Below are 19,579 nucleotides of genomic sequence, written 5' to 3' on the forward strand. Positions count from 1 at the left end.
TAGAGCCTTCTTGGGCTGTCCCACCAGCCCACTAAGGGCTGGTGCGCCACCCCCAAGGCCTATGGGATTCCCCGGGGTGGGTTGCCCCCCCCGGTGAACTCCCGGAACCCATTCGTCATTCCCGGTAACTCCGAAAACCTTCCGGTAATCAAATGAGGTCATCCTATATATCAATCTTTGTTTCCAGACCATTCCGTAAACCCTCGTGACGTCCGTGATCTCATCCGGGACTCCGAACAACATTCGGTAACCAACCATATAACTCAAATACGCATAAAACAACGTCGAACCTTAAGTGTGCAGACCCTGCGGGTTCGAGAACTATGCAGACATGACCCGAGAGACTCCTCGGTCAATATCCAATAGCGGGACCTGGATGCCCATATTGGATCCTACATATTCTACGAAGATCTTATCGTTTGAACCTTAGTGCCAAGGATTCATATAATCCCGTATGTCATTCCCTTTGTCCTTCGGTATGTTACTCGCCCGAGATTCGATCGTCAGTATCCGTATACCTATTTCAATCTCGTTTACCGGCAAGTCTCTTTACTCGTTCCGTAATACAAGATCCCTCAACTTACACTAAGTCACATTGCTTGCAAGGCTTGTGTGTGATGTTGTATTACCGAGTGGGCCCCGAGACACCTCTCCGTCACACGGAGTGACAAATCCCAGTCTTGATCCATACTAACTCAACGAACACCTTCGGAGATACCTGTACAGCATCTTTATAGTCACCCAGTTACGTTGCGACGCTTGATACACACAAAGTATTCCTCCGGTGTCAGTGAGTTATATGATCTCATGGTCATAGGAACAAATACTTGACACGCAGAAAACAGTAGCAACAAAATCACACGATCAACATGCTACGTCTATTAGTTTGGGTCTAGTCCATCACGTGATTCTCCTAATGACGTGATCCAGTTATCAAGCAACGACACCTTGTTCATAATCAGAAGACACTGACTATCTTTGATCAACTGGCTAGCCAACTAGAGGCTTGCTAGGGATAGTGTTTTGTCTATGTATCCACACATGTATATAAGTCTTCATTCAATACAATTATAGCATGGATAATAAACGATTATCTTGATACAGGAATTATAATAATAACTATATTTATTATTGCCTCTAGGGCATAATTCCAACATCTTCTGGTTGTATTCTTCTCTTCTCTCATCGGACATTCGTGCATACCAACTCAGAGCACCCTTATTAATTTGATCCCGCTGAGCTATATGTTGGCATCGCCTTTTCTGTTTTTTGTCTGATGCAATGACTGCGCTTGAAGCAAGTTGTTGAGGACCAGCGTGTGAGGTGTTGAGCGTTGGTGCTATATATGAAACAATATCATGCTCAGCGGTGCTACGTGTTCCTCCAAGTGATGCATGATGATCATTGTAGCTGGCTTCACGAGAATGATTTCCTGAAGAACCATTTTATGGACCACTTTGGTTATGAAATGTAACACTGCTAAGGAAAAATATGTCAGTGGGTAAGGGCGATACCACTTGGGGCACTGGTCAAAAAGTCGTGAGGTTGCCCGCTATGGGAACCATCATACGGAGCTGTGTCGATAGATTGTCATCATCGTCGGAAGATGAAACACTGTTGTTAGTAGTGTCCGTTTGGTCGCGTATGAAAAAACCAGACAATGGTCGGTGGGTAATGGTGGGTTGTCGCCTCGGTGTCCTCTCATATTCATCAACTGATAATAATTAATGTAGGATAAGTTGTGAAATATTACTGTATACCTTATATGCAGACATGTGATTGGCATAGACATACCTCTTTTTCCTTTATCATTGCATTGTTCCATCTGTTGATTTCTCGATCAGACAAAGTCCGTGCCCTACAAGAGGCTTTATACCGTGAGAATCTGCCAGAGGCTGAAACAGAGGCTGAAAAGAACCTTGGATTACGTCCAGGGGCCACAGCAAACATGAGGAATGGCCGTAATGCAGCAGGTGGACCTCTTTCGCCTGGTATTGCTATTTTCTCACATGGCCTTGTTCGGTTCCTTGAGATTTGAAGGGGTTTCGAGGGGATTGAGAGTGATTTAACCCCCTACAAGTCAAAATCCGCCTAAGGAACATGTGGTAAATAATGCTTTGGCTCAAAATCCACCTAAGGAATAGGTCACAATAGAGAGGAATAATGATATTAATTCATCAAGAATATTTTGTTTTGCCAATTGCACTGATTTATTTTGAAGTATGGTACTAAATAAATTTGAGTCTAGGTAACATCTGATATATTTTCTGATAGTATTTAATAGTTATTCTTTGGCTATGGCATTTGGCCCCGACCCTACGCGCACAACCAAAGAAGAATCTTTCACTTTGGTACATATTCGAACTACGGTTTTTCATTCTCCTTCCAATACATGTTGGAATTATGCCCTAGAGGCAATAATAAATATATAGTTATTATTATAATTCCTGTATCAAGATAATAGTTTATTATCCATGCTATAATTGTATTGAATGAAGACTCATTTACATGTGTAGATACATAGACAAAACACCGTCCCTAGCATGCCTCTAGTTGGCTAGCCAGTTGATCCAAGATAGTCAGTGTCTTCTGATTATGAACAAGGTGTTGTTGCTTGATAACTGGATCACGTCATTAGGAGAATCACGTGATGGACTAGACCCAAACTAATAGACGTAGCATGTTGATCGTGTCATTTTGTTGCTACTGTTTTCTGCGTGTCAAGTATTTATTCCTATGACCATGAGATCATATAACTCACTGACACCGGAGGAATACTTTGTGTGTATCAAACGTCACAACGTAACTGGGTGACTATAAAGATGCTCTACAGGTATCTCCGAAGGTGTTAGTTGAGTTAGTATGGATCAAGACTGGGATTTGTCACTCCGTGTGACGGAGAGGTATCTTGGGGCCCACTCGGTAATACAACATCACACACAAGCCTTGCAAGCAATGTAACTTAGTGTAAGTTGCGGGATCTTGTATTACGGAACGAGTAAAGAGACTTGCCGGTAAACGAGATTGAAATAGGTATGCGGATACTGACGATCGAATCTCGGGCAAGTAACATACCGAAGGACAAAGGGAATGACATACGGGATTATACGAATCCTTGGCACTGAGGTTCAAACGATAAGATCTTCATAGAATATGTAGGATCCAATATGGGCATCCAGGTCCCGCTATTGGATATTGACCGAGGAGTCTCTCGGGTCATGTCTACATAGTTCTCGAACCCGCGGGGTCTGCACACTTAAGGTTCGACGTTGTTTTATGCGTATTTGAGTTATATGGTTGGTTACCGAATGTTGTTCGGAGTCCCGGATGAGATCACGGACGTCACGAGGGTTTCCGGAATGGTCCGGAAACGAAGATTGATATATAGGATGACCTCATTTGATTACCGGAAGGTTTTCGGAGTTACCGGGAATGTACCGGGAATGACGAATGGGTTCCGGGGGTTCACCGGGGGGGGGGGCAACCCACCCCGGGGAAGCCCATAGGCCATAAGGGTGGCGCACCAGCCCTTAGTGGGCTGGTGGGACAGCCCAAAAGGGGCCTATGCGCCAAGGATAAGAAATCAAAGGAAAAAGGAAAAAAAAAGGAGGAGGTGGGAAGGGAGGGGGACTCCCTCCCACCAAACCTAGTCCAACTCGGTTTGGGGGGGGGAGAGTCCTCCCCCTTGGCTCGGCCGACTCCTTGAGGGTCCTTGGACCCCAAGGCAAGGCCCCCCTCCTTCCCACCTATATATACGGAGGTTTTAGGGCTGATTTGAGACGACTTTTCCACGGCAGCCCGACCACATACCTCCACGGTTTTTCCTCTAGATCGCGTTTCTGCGGAGCTCGGGCGGAGCCCTGCTGAGACAAGGTCATCACCAACCTCCGGAGTGCCGTCACGCTGCCGGATAACTCTTCTACCTGTCCGTCTCTCTTACTGGATCAAGAAGGCCGAGATCATCGTCGAGCTGTACGTGTGCTGAACGCGGAGGTGCCGTCTGTTCGGTACTAGATCGTGGGACTGATCGCGGGATTGTTCGCGGGGCGGATCGAGGGACGTGAGGACGTTCCACTACATCAACCGCGTTCTCTAACGCTTCTGCTGTACGATCTACAAGGGTACGTAGATCACTCATCCCCTCTCGTAGATGGACATCACCATGATAGGTCTTCGTGCGCGTAGGAAAATTTTGTTTCCCATGCGACGTTCCCCAACAGTGGCATCATGAGCTAGGTTCATGCGTAGATGTCTTCTCGAGTAGAACACAAAAGTTTTTGTGGGCGGTGATGTGCGTTTTGCTGCCCTCCTTAGTCTTTTCTTGATTCCGCGGTATTGTTGGATTGAAGCGGCTTGGACCGACATTACTCGTACGCTTACGAGAGACTGGTTTCATCGTTACGAGTAACCCCCTTTGCTCAAAGATGACTGGCAAGTGACGGTTTCTCCAACTTTAGTTGAATCGGATTTGACCGAGGAGGTCCTTGGATGAGGTTAAATAGCAACTCATATATCTCCGTTGTGGTGTTTGCGTAAGTAAGATGCGATCCTACTAGATGCCCTTGGTCACCACGTAAAACATGCAACAACAAAATTAGAGGACGTCTAACTTGTTTTTGCAGGGTATGCTTGTGATGTGATATAGCCAACGATGTGATGTGATATATTGGATGTATGAGATGATCATGTTGTAATAGAAATATCGACTTGCACGTCGATGGTACGGAACCGGCAGGAGCCATAGGGTTGTCTTTATACTAACGTTTGTGCTTGCAGATGCGTTTACTATTTTGCTAGGATGTAGCTTTGGTAGTAATAGCATGAGTAAGCACGACAACCCCGATGGCAACACGCTGATGGATGATCATGGTGTGGCGCCGGTGACAAGAAGATCGTGCCGGTGCTTTGGTGATGGAGATCAAGAAGCACGTGATGATGGCCATATCATGTCACTTATGAATTGCATGTGATGTTAATCCTTTTATGCACCTTATTTTGCTTAGAACGACGGTAGCATTATGAGGTGATCTCTCACTAAAATTAGAAGGAGGACTACTCAATAGTTCAATGTGCAGTCTTGTATGGCTTAGAACCGGGACTTCAACGTCGCTTTGAGCGTCATGGAGCATTTGAGATGTTCCAGGAGTTGGAGTTTATCTTTCAGAAGAACGCCCGGATCGAGAGGTATGAGACCTACGATAAATTCTATGCTTGCAAGATGGAGGAAAACTCGTCTGTCAGTGAACATGTGCTCAAAATGTCTGGGTACTCAAACCGTCTAGCTGAGCTGGGGATTGAACTCCCGCAAGAAGCTATCACTGACAGAATCCTTCAATCACTGCCGCCAAGCTATAAAGGCTTTGTGTTGAACTACAACATGCAAGGGATGAACAAGTCTCCCGGCGAGTTGTTCGCGATGCTGAAAGTCGCAGAGTCTGAACTCCGTAAAGAGAATCAAGTGTTGATGGTGAGCAAGACCACTAGTTTCAAGAGAAACGGCAAAGGCAAGAAGGGCAATTCGAAGAAGAGCGGCAAGCCTGTTGCCAATCCGCCGAAGAAACCCAAGGCTGGACCTAAGCCTGAAATGGAGTGCTACTATTGCAAGGGTATGGGTCACTGGAAGCGCAATTGCCCCAAGTATTTGGTAGATAAGAAGGCGGGCAAAGAAAAATCAGGTATATTTGATATACATGTTATTGATGTGTACTTAACCGGCTCTCGTAGTAGTGCCTGGGTATTCGATACCGGTTCTGTTGCTCATATTTGCAACTCGAAACAGGAACTGCGGAATAGACGAAGGCTGGCGAAAGATGAAGTGACGATGCGCGTAGGAAATGGTTCCAAGGTTGATGCAATCGCCGTCGGCACAGTGTCACTTCAGCTACCATCGGGATTAGTGATGAACTTAAATCATTGTTATTTAGTGCCTGCGTTGAGCATGAACATTATATCTGGATCTTGTTTATTGCGAGACGGTTACTCTTTTAAGTCAGAGAACAATGGTTGTTCTATTTCTATGAGTAACATCTTTTATGGTCATGCACCGAATGTGACAGGATTGTTCATATTGAATCTTGATAGCGATACGCATATACATAACATTGAGACCAAAAGAGTTAGAGTAAACAATGATAGCGCCATATTTTTGTGGCACTGCCGCTTGGGTCATATTGGTGTAAAGCGCATGAAGAAACTCCATGCTGATGGACTTTTGGAGTCACTTGACTTTGATTCACTTGACACGTGCGAACCATGCCTCATGGGCAAGATGACTAAGACTCCGTTCTTCGGAACAATGGAGCGTGCAAGTGACTTGTTGGAAATCATACATACCGATGTGTGTGGTCCAATGAGCGTAGAGGCACGCGGCGGATATCGTTATTTTCTCACCTTTACTGACGATTTAAGTAGATATGGTTGTGTCTACTTGATGAAACACAAGTCTGAAACATTTGAAAAGTTCAAGCAATTTCAGAGTGAAGTGGAAAATCATCGTAACAAGAAGATCAAGTTCCTACGGTCTGATCGTGGGGGTGAATATCTGAGTTTCGAGTTTGGTGCTCACTTAAGACAATGTGGAATTGTTTCGCAGTTAACACCGCCTGGAACACCACAGCGTAATGGTGTGTCCGAACATCGTAATCGTACTTTGATGGTGCGATCTATGATGTCTCTTACTGATTTGCCGTTATCATTTTGGGGTTATGCATTAGAAACAGCTGCATTCACTTTAAATAGGGCACCATCAAAATCCGTTGAGACGACACCATACGAACTGTGGTATGGCAAAAGGCCAAAGTTGTCGTTTCTTAAAGTTTGGGGATGTGATGCTTATGTCAAAAAGCTTCAGCCTGAAAAGCTGAAACCCAAAGCGGAAAAGTGCGTCTTCATAGGTTACCCAAAAGAGACAGTTGGGTACACCTTCTATCTCAAATCCGAGGGCAAAGTGTTTGTTGCTAAGAACGGAACTTTTCTCGAGAAGGAGTTTCTCTCGAGAGAATTGAGTGGGAGGAAGATAGAACTTGACGAGGTTGTCGAACCTCTCATCCCTCTGGATGGTGGCGCAGGGCAAGAGGAAACCTCTGTCGTTGCGACGCCGGTTGAGGAGGAAGTTAATGATGATGATCATGAAACTCCAGTTCAAGTTTCTGTTGAACCACGCAGGTCAACGAGATCACGTGCTGCTCCAGAGTGGTACGGTAATCCCGTCTTATCAATCATGTTGTTAGACAACAATGAACCTGCGAGTTATGAAGAAGCAATGGTGGGCCCAGATTCCAACAAATGGCTAGAAGCCATGAAATCCGAGATAGGATCCATGTATGAGAACAAAGTGTGGACTTTGGAGATACTGCCTGAGGGCCGCAAGGCTATTCAGAACAAATGGATCTTTAAGAAGAAGACGGACGCTGACGGTAATGTGACCGTTTATAAAGCTCGACTTGTGGCAAAGGGTTTTTTCACAAGTTCCAGGAGTTGACTACGATGAGACTTTCTCACCCGTAGCGATGCTTAAGTCCGTCAGAATCATGTTAGCAATAGCTGCATTTTTCGATTATGAAATCTGGCAGATGGATGTCAAAACGGCGTTCCTTAACGGTTTCCTTAAGGAAGAGTTGTATATGATACAACCCGAAGGTTTTGTCGATCCTAAGAATGCTAACAAGGTGTGCAAGCTCCAGCGATCCATTTATGGACTGGTGCAAGCATCTCGGAGTTGGAACAAACGTTTTGATGAGGTGATCAAAGCATTTGGGTTTATACAAGTGGTTGGAGAATCTTGTATTTACAAGAAAGTGAGTGGGAGCTCTGTGGCGTTTCTAATATTATATGTGGATGACATATTACTGATTGGAAACAACGTAGAGCTTTTGGAGAGCATAAAAGGTTACTTGAATAAAAGTTTCTCTATGAAGGACCTAGGAGAAGCTGCTTACATTCTAGGCATTAAGATCTATAGGGATAGATCAAAACACCTGATAGGACTTTCACAAAGCACATACCTTGATAAAGTTTTGAAGAGGTTCAAAATGGAACAGTCCAAGAAAGGGTTCTTGCCAGTTTTACAAGGTACGAGATTGAGTAAGACTCAGTGCCCAGCAACTGATGAAGATAGAGAGCATATGCGCTCCGTCCCCTATGCTTCAGCCATAGGTTCTATCATGTATGCGATGCTGTGCACTAGACCGGATGTTAGCCTAGCCATAAGTATGGCAGGTAGGTTCCAGAGTAATCCAGGAGTGGATCACTGGACAGCGGTCAAAAATATCCTGAAGTACCTGAAAAGGACTAAGGAGATGTTTCTCGTGTATGGAGGTGACGAAGAGCTCGCCGTAAAAGGTTACGTCGATGCAAGCTTTGACACAGATCCGGACGACTCTAAGTCGCAAACCGGATACGTATTTATTCTTAATGGGGGTGCAGTAAGCTGGTGCAGTTCCAAGCAAAGCGTCGTAGCAGATTCTACATGTGAAGCGGAGTACATGGCTGCCTCGGAGGCGGCTAAGGAGGGTGTCTGGATGAAGCAGTTCATGACGGATCTTGGAGTGGTGCCAAGTGCACTGGATCCAATAACCTTGTTCTGTGACAACACGGGTGCCATTGCCTTAGCGAAGGAACCACGGTTTCACAAGAAGACCAGACACATCAAACGACGCTTCAACCTCATCCGCGACTACGTCGAGGAAGAGGACGTAAATATATGTAAAGTGCACACGGATCTGAATGTAGCAGACCCACTGACTAAACCTCTGCCACGGCCAAAACATGATCGACACCAGAACTGTATGGGTGTTAGATTTATTACAATGTAATTCACATGGTGATGTGAGGGCTAGATTATTGACTCTAGTGCAAGTGGGAGACTGTTGGAATTATGCCCTAGAGGCAATAATAAATATATAGTTATTATTATAATTCCTGTATCAAGATAATAGTTTATTATCCATGCTATAATTGTATTGAATGAAGACTCATTTACATGTGTGGATACATAGACAAAACACCGTCCCTAGCATGCCTCTAGTTGGCTAGCCAGTTGATCAAAGATAGTCAGTGTCTTCTGATTATGAACAAGGTGTTGTTGCTTGATAACTGGATCACGTCATTAGGAGAATCACGTGATGGACTAGACCCAAACTAATAGACGTAGCATGTTGATCGTGTCATTTTGTTGCTACTGTTTTCTGCGTGTCAAGTATTTATTCCTATGACCATGAGATCATATAACTCACTGACACCGGAGGAATACTTTGTGTGTATCAAACGTCACAACGTAACTGGGTGACTATAAAGATGCTCTACAGGTATCTCCGAAGGTGTTAGTTGAGTTAGTATGGATCAAGACTGGGATTTGTCACTCCGTGTGACGGAGAGGTATCTCGGGGCCCACTCGGTAATACAACATCACACACAAGCCTTGCAAGCAATGTAACTTAGTGTAAGTTGCGGGATCTTGTATTACGGAACGAGTAAAGAGACTTGCCGGTAAACGAGATTGAAATAGGTATGCGGATACTGACGATCGAATCTCGGGCAAGTAACATACCGAAGGACAAAGGGAATGACATACGGGATTATACGAATCCTTGGCACTGAGGTTCAAACGATAAGATCTTCGTAGAATATGTAGGATCCAATATGGGCATCCAGGTCCCGCTATTGGATATTGACCGAGGAGTCTCTCGGGTCATGTCTACATAGTTCTCGAACCCGCAGGGTCTGCACACTTAAGGTTCGACGTTGTTTTATGCGTATTTGAGTTATATGGTTGGTTACCGAATGTTGTTCGGAGTCCCGGATGAGATCACGGATGTCACGAGGGTTTCCGGAATGGTCCGGAAACGAAGATTGATATATAGGATGACCTCATTTGATTACCGGAAGGTTTTCGGAGTTACCGGGAATGTACCGGGAATGACGAATGGGTTCCGGGGGTTCACCGGGGGGGCAACCCACCCCGGGGAAGCCCATAGGCCATAAGGGTGGCGCACCAGCCCTTAGTGGGCTGGTGGGACAGCCCAAAAGGGGCCTATGCGCCAAGGATAAGAAATCAAAGGAAAAAGGAAAAAAAAAAGGAGGAGGTGGGAAGGGAGGGGGACTCCCTCCCACCAAACCTAGTCCAACTCGGTTTGGGGGGGGGAGAGTCCTCCCCCTTGGCTCGGCCGACTCCTTGACCCCCTTGGACCCCAAGGCAAGGCCCCCCTCCTTCCCACCTATATATACGGAGGTTTTAGGGCTGATTTGAGACGACTTTTTCACGGCAGCCCGACCACATACCTCCACGGTTTTTCCTCTAGATCGCGTTTCTGCGGAGCTCGGGCGGAGCCCTGCTGAGACAAGGTCATCAGCAACCTCCGGAGCGCCGTCACGCTGCCGGAGAACTCTTCTACCTCTCCGTCTCTCTTGCTGGATCAAGAAGGCCGAGATCATCGTCGAGCTGTACGTGTGCTGAACGCGGAGGTGCCGTCTGTTCGGTACTAGATCGTGGGACTGATCGCGGGATTGTTCGCGGGGCGGATCGAGGGACGTGAGGACGTTCCACTACATCAACCGCGTTCTCTAACGCTTCTGCTGTACGATCTACAAGGATACGTAGATCACTCATCCCCTCTCGTAGATGGACATCACCATGATAGGTCTTCGTGCGCGTAGGAAAATTTTGTTTCCCATGCGACGTTCCCCAACAATACATTTATCATGGGGTCATTTACCCATAAATTTGAAGTCCTGTACATGTATATTACACATCTCTTGCAGGATATATTAATATTAACCAATGTGTTTGCTGCATTGCATTCATATTTTTTTTAACAAGGCAGGGCACCCAAAGGTTCCAATTTCATGCAGCTCCAAAGCAAAGTACAACAGATATAACAGAGGCCCGAAGAGGAGAGTAGAGAGGAAAGCATGACCAGTACCACTATCTATAGCTTTCTGAAACTACGGTAAAATATTATGTTTATGTTTATGCTTTGTGATGATTTGTCTTGACGAAGCTTCAATTATTTACGAACAAGATTATATATACAGTGTAAGAAGGAGTAGTGCATTGGTAAGTAACCGTAAGATAGATATGAATTACCGTTACGAACAATGACGAAGACACAAGTCCCCTCGCTGATTTAAAACATCAATGTCACATGTTTTATCTTCTCAAGAAAACTGAAAAGAACATCTGAAATAAATATTTGTGACCAGAACAGGTTAGGGACAGGAACATATGCTAACACACGTGCTTCCATATAAAAAACAGTTAAGACAATAAGCTGACAACACTTCAGAGACGGAAACAGCAGCAAGTAAGATGTGGTTCGCATCAACATATCACGTAAATACAGCTATACGTACCGCAGTTATTTAAGAGCAATACTATTGTACTTATCAATGTGTGAATAATTCAGACAATTTTGCTCATATATTTAAAATAAACTTTAGAGTATATTTTGAACGGCAAGCTATGTCCAGAAAATATAGGTTACCAAGTGCAGCACCCCTTTTTCAGTTGGCCAGCATGTCATTGTTCATCACCCGAGTACCAGAGAACTTGCTGATGGTAAAGTGGTAATCATGGAGCGGGATTGTAACAAGGTCCAGTTTGACAGCCCTGATCTAGGTGTTGATATATTAAAGGTATATATTTGTTATTTTTATTTTCTTCAACAATCAACACTATACTTGTTACATTTTGTACGCAGTTAGACATATAGAAATTAAGCATACCATCTATCTATGTGGCAGAAGATGTCAACTATTAGTCTTTCACTGTAAAAAGGAAGAATAAGCTTTCATAGTCGTAAGCATTATTACCCTTGCAATCAGGATTTTATCTTGAGTTTTCCTGTGAAATGTGGGGTGAAAAGTACTCTACTTAGTTTTGTCCCTAAGCTAGTGTTAATCCCCGTCAAAAAATTATGAAGAGTTAGTAATGACTCTTATTATGCTTGTAGGAAGCACCTTGTAGTAGCTGCCATGGCACTAATTTATCAGCACTAATTGTTTTTGGAAAGCCCTCAGGTTTCCATCATGCATGCGGAGTTTTTAAAGGAAAAGAAGTAGCCTACCTTCCAGAGAGTTCGAACAATGTTATGTTACAACCTGAATCATGTCGCCTAAGGCTAGCATCACAAATCATGGTTCGGCTAACAATCTAGCATCTCCTTGAATTGAAAATAAAAGTGTAATCACAAACATCAATTTGATTTGAAGATACAAACTGTAAAGATGAACTGTTGTGGGAAGCGAGGCGGAGGAGGAGCAGGATCTGGGACGGACCTGTAACTCACGGCGGCAAGCTTCTTCGTGGACAGGGACGTGGCGAGCGGGGGAGGCGGATGGCGTCGTGCGGCGCGAGCGGGGGGAGGCGGGGCGAGCGCGGCACGTGGCGAGCGGGGCGAGCGGTGGAGGCGGCGCGGCGTCCTGCGGCACGAGCGGGGGAGGCGGGGCGAGCGCGGCCCGGCCGGCGAGCGAGGCGAGAGGCGTGGCGCGGCGGGGGGAGCGGCGCGAGCGTGGGAGGCGGGGCTCGCGTGGCCCGGCCCGAGCGAGGCGAGCGGCGCGGCGGGTGGAGCGGGTGAGGCGGGGCGAGCGCGGCCCGGCCGGCGAGCGAGGCGAGCGGCGCGGCGGGGGGAGCGGCGCGAGCGGGGGAGGCGGGGCGAGCGCGGCCCGGCCGGCGAGCGAGGCGAGCGGCGCGGCGGGGGGAGCGGCGCGAGCGGGGGAGGCAGGGTGAGCGCGGCCCGGCCGGCGAGCGGCGCGGCGCGGCAGGGGGAGCGGCGCGGCGGGGGGAGCGGCGCGGCGCGGGCCGAGCGGGGAGAGACGGGATTGACGAGAGGTGGGTGGTGTGCGAGCCGAGCGGGGAGAGACGGGATTGACGAGACGATCTGGGGTGTGCGATTAGTTTAGCGCTAACGAAAAACGTTTTCGTTAACAACGTATCCAGACCGTTGATCAATGTTTAGACAGTCCAGATGGAGAGTTGGATCTGCCTTCTCTTGCTTTTATTAGTGGAGATGCACAGGAAATCGATTAATTCTATAATTAAAATTCCATAGCAATATATGTTACTAACACAAAAATAGATACACAGTGCCTCATGACACTTTGCGTCTGATTTTTTCCTTACAAAAAGCTTTCGATGATGGATATATCCATTTGAGCGACAACTAATCCGAATAAAGGGACTATTGATGATATGAAAATACAAAGAACTCAACAAATACTTCCTCTGCCGTGATTTAGGCATGTGACGATTGACCGTGATAACTAATGTAATCTGTACTGTAAAAATTTTGTGAGTTGTGTCGATTAATTACTAATCATTTGCATGCAGTTACAACTCACTTCTCAGACCCATCGGTTAATAATTTTAGGTGCTTGTTAACAAACCAGCATACATGCACAACGCAGGGACTAAAGGGAAACATGTACCGAGGCATATAATCATAATTATTGATATGGGATTTAAAAGGATGTACATATATAGAGAATGGGTCGAAAAAATTTAGTTGTATTGTGTCTTATACTTTTGAAAATCTTGAATTCTCTTAGGCGCCCTATGCACCTGGACAGAGAGAATAGCAAAATTTATAACCATGTCCAAGGACCATTTAGGGACGACTACAACCACCGGAACGAGCTGAGGGCACCGTCATCATCACTCGTTCCTCACCAGAAGTCCAGAACCAGGCAAGTCTTATTATTGTAAAAGAAAGTTAAGAAGTGTTCGTGTAAAGCCCCAAAGAACCAATGCATCAAAACAACAATAGACATTGGCGATGAAAAGTGTAAATCAAAAGGGTGATGCGGGCAAACACAAACACAAGTGCAAACACAAACAAGGGTCGACTGAGTCCAAAAAGATCCACAACAGACAAAACACGAGTATATCCAACCAGATCTAATGGAAACTAGCATTGAACAGATCCAAGAGGATCTGCTGGAGCAGAGAGAGGACTAGGACAATAATATTCTAACTTTAAGATGTTGCCGCCTCACCACGCCGACTAAGATACTAAAACCAACTAAAGCAAGCATGGGTCCATCCGGCGAAAGGTAGGGTCCACCACACATACAGTGCCATAGTCAGGGCAGACCGGCGTCGACGCCGGTAGGGTGGGGTTAAACCCCTAATCTTCTCTCAGTCGCATGTGGAGGTGGAGGTGGCGGAAGATGGGAATATACTCCCCCCCCCCCAACACGTGTTGTTCTTTCATATTGCATCGACTTTGCCTTAAATAAACGAAAATGATAAAATCCAAACATCGGATTTTCTACCATGGCAAATCAAATGTTTTTTTTTTGGAAATTTTGGCAATTTCCTGGCAAAAACAAACTATGGGCGGATTTTCCATTCTTACCACTAAAATTGCCATGGTCAATAGATATAAATTGCCACAAGAATGTTAGATTTGCCATGGTCAAATCCTGAATGTTTGAGACTTATCGGAGTCCTAAATAAAATGTGAATATACCGGATAATGCTTCTTTTATGCCGTTGCTGCACAAGTGTAATATTTCAAAACAGATGCATTTTCCATTCCTTTATGTCGTTCTGGGTCGTCATTTCTGTACCGACAAATTCGTTTTTTTGTAAACACTGTGTACATACATATTTTTCAAATAAAAAGTAGTGAATGCTGAAATCCATAGGCAATGGATGGTTTGGCTTATATGTTCGTGGCAACAATTTCCATGCTATTTTGAGAATCAGTGCATCATATCTCGTTTTTCAATAATGTTGTGGCTTGGCTTGGTATCTTATCTTGTTAAGGTTGAAAGGGACATTTTCTACTTTTTAAGTGATGCATGTTAATCTTATCCCCGTCAGTTAATTAAAGCGATCATGGCATAATCAGTCATGTGACTATGGTATAAACATGAACACCTTTTACATAACATATAATTGTTGGACGTGCTCTTGTTTGTACAATATGTGTATAACACAATATTTTAAATAGCGGGCTATGACAAATAGCGGGGACATCTAAATCAGCTATAGCGGGCTATAATTAATGGTCCGTTTCTACATGATATCATTTAATGGCATCCTGGTGAAAAGGCTATAACAAGGCTACGACTATTTAAAACTATGGTATATGCATGTGAAATTGTCAACCCTCAGTCCTTTGTGTTTTGCTCTTGTTCATTTACAATATGTTTTCTCAGCCTATAGACAAACCTAAAAAGTGTATGTCACTATGTTTCTAGCTGCAAATCATAGTATCACAAAAAAAAAATGTATAATACCGCCAAATTTGTGGTATAAATGCTACTCCCTCCATCTCAAAATATAAGACGTCTTTTGACATGGCTTACATTTTGAGACAAAGGGCTAGTATGTTTTAACTAAATTGCAAACTAAAATTTATAACTGCGTCTTCGACAGAAATTTGTGTGGCAACAACTTCAAAAAAAAATTACTCCATACATAAATGTTTGCCCTAACGGCAATTTCCTTGTTTTCATCGCTCACTAACTCCAAAGCCAGGGAAACAAGGGCGGAGGCGCTCCCTGCAGACATAAAAACGTCTAATATTCCGAGACGGAGGGAGTATGTTTTAACGATTTTAGTAGAACTCATCTAGCTGAGTTTTAATTATGTCACATTCACCTTTATAGCCACCGTATGTGATACTTTAAGATGCATGTGTGTTGACATGGGTTGTAGTACTATTTTATATGTTTTTGTTTTTCAGTTGAACGAGGCCAAGTTATATCTTATCTAGATGAGATCTAAACACTCCCATATTTTAACTAGATTGCCAATAAAAAATTGAAATTACGATATTAGCCCGAATTTTGTTTGGCGACAACCTCCAACAAATTAGACAGAATACACACATATCATTCTCTAATCCTATCTCAAACTACTCCAAAGCCAAAGGAGCAGTGTACTACTTACAGGGTATGTAAGCCCCTTAATAGACTTTGATAATCCGTATTATGAAAATATATTATATAATCAGGTTTATAAAAATAATGTAGGTGGCATGTTTGGAGGCCAGATTATATAAAGCGTAATTTAAATTTTTACAATGCGTAATGACATGTTTGTCCCGTGTGCGTGCTGAGGAAAAAAAGAAGAAGATGACGGTGAAATTACCTTCAACTTTGTAAGAATAATGGATCATTAGCAATCCATAATCTGTTTTCATCGGATAGAGTAGGCTGTGATTTTTTTAATAATTTAATCATCTAATTTCTATAATCTATTGTTTAACATAATCTGAATGGTTTCCTTGTTTTCATCGCTCACGGACTCCAAAGCCAAAGGAAACAGAAGGAGACGGAGGCGCTCCCTCCCCATAAATCCGAAGCCAAAGCCAAAGCCAAAAGAGACCATCCCACTCCACACTCCACACTCCGGCAGCTCGGCCGCCTCCTCTCCTGTTCTCCTGCATGCTCGCCGCCGGCGATGCCCAGCCCGCTCAAGCGCCCCTCCCTCGGCCGCCTGCTCGCCTCCCTCCGGTCTCCCCCCCGCGTCCCCGTCCAGACCGGCTTCCCCACCTCCCTCGCCGACCTCGTCGTCAAGAACCATGCCCGCCTCAGGAACCCCCGCAAGCCATGCCGCCCCACCGCCCCTCCGGCGCTCCCTCCGTCTACCGCGGTTGTGGAAGACTCTTCGCTGCCTCTGTCGCCCGAGCCTCCCTCGCCGGTGGCCGTAGAGCCGGACTCCTCGGCTCCGGTGGCGCGGCCGCTGGACGACGCGCCCAAAGGCGCCGCCTTCCTCCGGCCCCGCCCGCAGCTCCTCGCGCTCGGCGGCGCCGTGGCGCTCGCGCTCCTCGCCGTGTGGAGCGAGGGCACCGTCGCGGCCTTCACCGTCGCCTCGCTGTCGCTGCTCTGGATCGAGTCGGCGTGTCGACGGCCCTCAGGCCCGGAGGAGCTGCCCGATTCGGGCGGCCGCGGCCCCGTATCGCCGATTTGGGAGGTGGAAGAAGCGCCCCGGTCATCCAGCTGCTCGGATTCCGACAAGAGCAGCGACGCCCCCTCCCCTCGGCCGGCCGGTGACGATCCGGCCGCCCCGAAGAGGAAAGCGAGGAGAACGCTGCGGAAAATAATATCCAAGACGCTGCAGAAGAAGAAGCCCAAGGCCAAGGACGCCTCGGGCTCCGGCGACGGCGAGGTCGTCGAGCAGCCTGACGGCGCCGGGCCAACCAAAACCGAGGCCTTTCTAATTCTAGCCCCTTCCACTTCCACCACAGACACAGAGGAGGCGCCGTCGGAGCCAAGCACAGAATCGTCGGTGGAGATGAAGACGGAGACGGAGACGGAAAGGCGAGGGGACAGATTCAAATTCCCCCTGGCGGCGTTCGTCCCGGTCATCCTCGCCGGCCTCGCCGCCGGGAAGCTCCCGGCGACGGCGCTGGCCGTGCTCTGCGCCGCCTTCTTCGGCCGGCAGGCAGTGATGCGCTGAGTTTGAGTGTTTTCCCGATCAATCCCAATCCCCTCGAAACCGGGGGAGATGAGTGAGTGAGTGAGTTCTTTCGATCATCCGTCCGGCTGTAAAAAGTAAAAAAATCAGAGACAGAAGAAGAAGAAGAGACATGTTGAATGTTGGCTCTTGTTTTTCTGAATGGAATGGACAGATACACGTTGTGATTCTCAAATCCAAGTAGAAATGCTGCTGCCATGTCATGTCTGAATTTCTTTCCTGTTGAACACTTCTTTCCCTGATAGGGATCGTGCAAAACCGTTAGCGTGCGACCACACTTCAGTTCAAAATCGATGATGATGACGGATGAAATGGAATTAAACCGAAATTCTGTCGGCGTCAGCCATTCAACTCCCGATATCACCATGCTAGTAGTAGTACAGTATCAGAACCAGACCAATAATTCCACAGCACTTGTTTGGTCTTGCATGTGTTTTGTGCATGCAGAGTGGTGTTCAGATCAATCAACCAATAACTGCATCTGCATCCGATGAGAAATCAGACCAAACAAGCGCGGGCGTTTTCCATGTGCGTGGGTGGGTTTCCGTGGTGGTAACACCAACCGCAACCACGACAGACAAAGATACTCGTCCTTTAGGTTCAGGTTCAGGCTCTTGGTGAGAAAATAGTCTTCATCTTGTTTATATTAATAACTTAGATAAACAAAATCAGGGTGTTGTGGTCTGTGTCTGTCGGCTACATCTTCTTCAGTATAGCATCATCGATATCTAAATATGAGCAAGACCAACCAGCCTCTGCCACAATCGTTTCTCTGCATCTTCAGTTGCGCGACCAAATGTATGCACTCTGCATACTTTTTTTCCCCGCAATCAACCAATCATCTTATCTTATCCCGTACAATAAGGTGATATCAGACTTATCTTGACGTAAGATTTGCTGAGCTAAAAAATGATCTCCGTCCTTTCATACATTATTTTTCTGCTTTTTTCAGATCTTTCATTTCTTTGTCTGTTAACAAGATGTCAGCTCTTATTCACATAATCGTTTTTTCCCTACTTAATTTTAAGCACTAGAGATACATGTCAGCATTGTTGATTTGTTGTCACCGTCAATACAACAGGAGATAAGGTTATTGATGCTTAGTACGGTTGTGGAGTGTTTTTATTAGGGGCGTATACGACGACCTTATACTAAGGTATCCATACACTGAATTGTTTTGTAAATAGGTTACGTCGAACTGTGGTTGTGGTCTACTTCTATGTTAGGATCGATGCACGGGGCAAGCTTGTAAGGACTAGCTAGGTCCACTCTCAACATCGGGTCACTTGTGATCTGCTTCTCCGATGATGTCGATAGTAGGTCTCCCTTGGAGCTACATGTATCATCTGCAAAATGCATCAGGCATTCAACTCCGGGGGAGCCTACACCATCAAACCATCACAGTACCTGAGTTGATTAGGTATAGCGATGCATACATTCAGACCAGCCAGTCAATCAATCAGTAATTGCATTAACACCAACAACATCACAGTAAACGGATTCAAGTTCTTAGAGAAACACAGGCTGCTAAGAATCGACAAAATATCTAAGAAAATGAGTCATGGCATCGTATTTTGTTAAACAAATGAGTCATGGCAGCGTATTCAAGTGTCCGTCGTGTGATAACACCAACCACACCACAGACAGACAGACAGAGATATGGTGGTTCACTGGTTCAGGTTCAGGTTCTTGGTGAGAAAATATGGTCGTCGTCATCTTGATACTAACTGGTAAACAATCAGGGTGCTGTGGTCTGTGCCTCTCGGCTGCGTGTTGTTGGGTGTAGCTTGTAACAAGAGGACGAAAAGGTATCGATCTTTTGGATTCTTATGAGTGTTAAGATCATGTCTGTCAGTTGTTGGGTTTCAGACATCTCATCAAACAACCCTATGTCAAGCGGCTCTGCATAAGGTTAGGAATGCATGCACTCCACACAAAAAATTCTTCGCCATAAACAAATCATCTTTATCATGTACTCCCTCCATCCCATAATTTAAGAGCGTTTCTGATCCACGGATTGATCACATCAAATCACGATAAACACGCATACACAAAACCATGTAGCCAAAGGCCCTTGTCGTGTCCTAGTTCTTCACTCTACTATTTTCTGTCTTGTCAACTCACGATACAAAGACTGAAGCCCCTTGTGCATAT

At 45.7% G+C, this 19,579-nt stretch overlaps 1 protein-coding gene and 1 long non-coding RNA gene across 2 annotated transcripts; one reads left to right on the forward strand and one right to left on the reverse strand.

Moving 5' to 3' along the window:
- Positions 1-1,514: 1,514 nt before the first annotated feature.
- Positions 1,515-12,256, reverse strand: LOC123397268. Its single transcript, XR_006609943.1, has 3 exons — positions 11,084-12,256; positions 1,795-2,133; positions 1,515-1,714 (listed from the first exon to the last, which is right to left on the reverse strand). It is a non-coding gene; the product is annotated as an uncharacterized LOC123397268 (long non-coding RNA).
- A 4,054-nt stretch (positions 12,257-16,310) lies between these two features.
- On the forward strand, positions 16,311-17,534 carry LOC123396381 (protein VASP homolog). Its single transcript, XM_045091334.1, has one exon. The coding sequence runs from the start codon at positions 16,409-16,411 to the stop codon at positions 17,405-17,407; it is 999 nt and encodes a 332-aa protein (XP_044947269.1). The 5' UTR covers positions 16,311-16,408; the 3' UTR covers positions 17,408-17,534.
- The last annotated feature ends 2,045 nt before the right edge of the window (positions 17,535-19,579 follow it).

The sequence above is a fragment of the Hordeum vulgare genome, chromosome 5H, assembly GCF_904849725.1.
Source record: "Hordeum vulgare subsp. vulgare chromosome 5H, MorexV3_pseudomolecules_assembly, whole genome shotgun sequence".
Lineage (NCBI taxonomy): Eukaryota > Viridiplantae > Streptophyta > Magnoliopsida > Poales > Poaceae > Hordeum > Hordeum vulgare.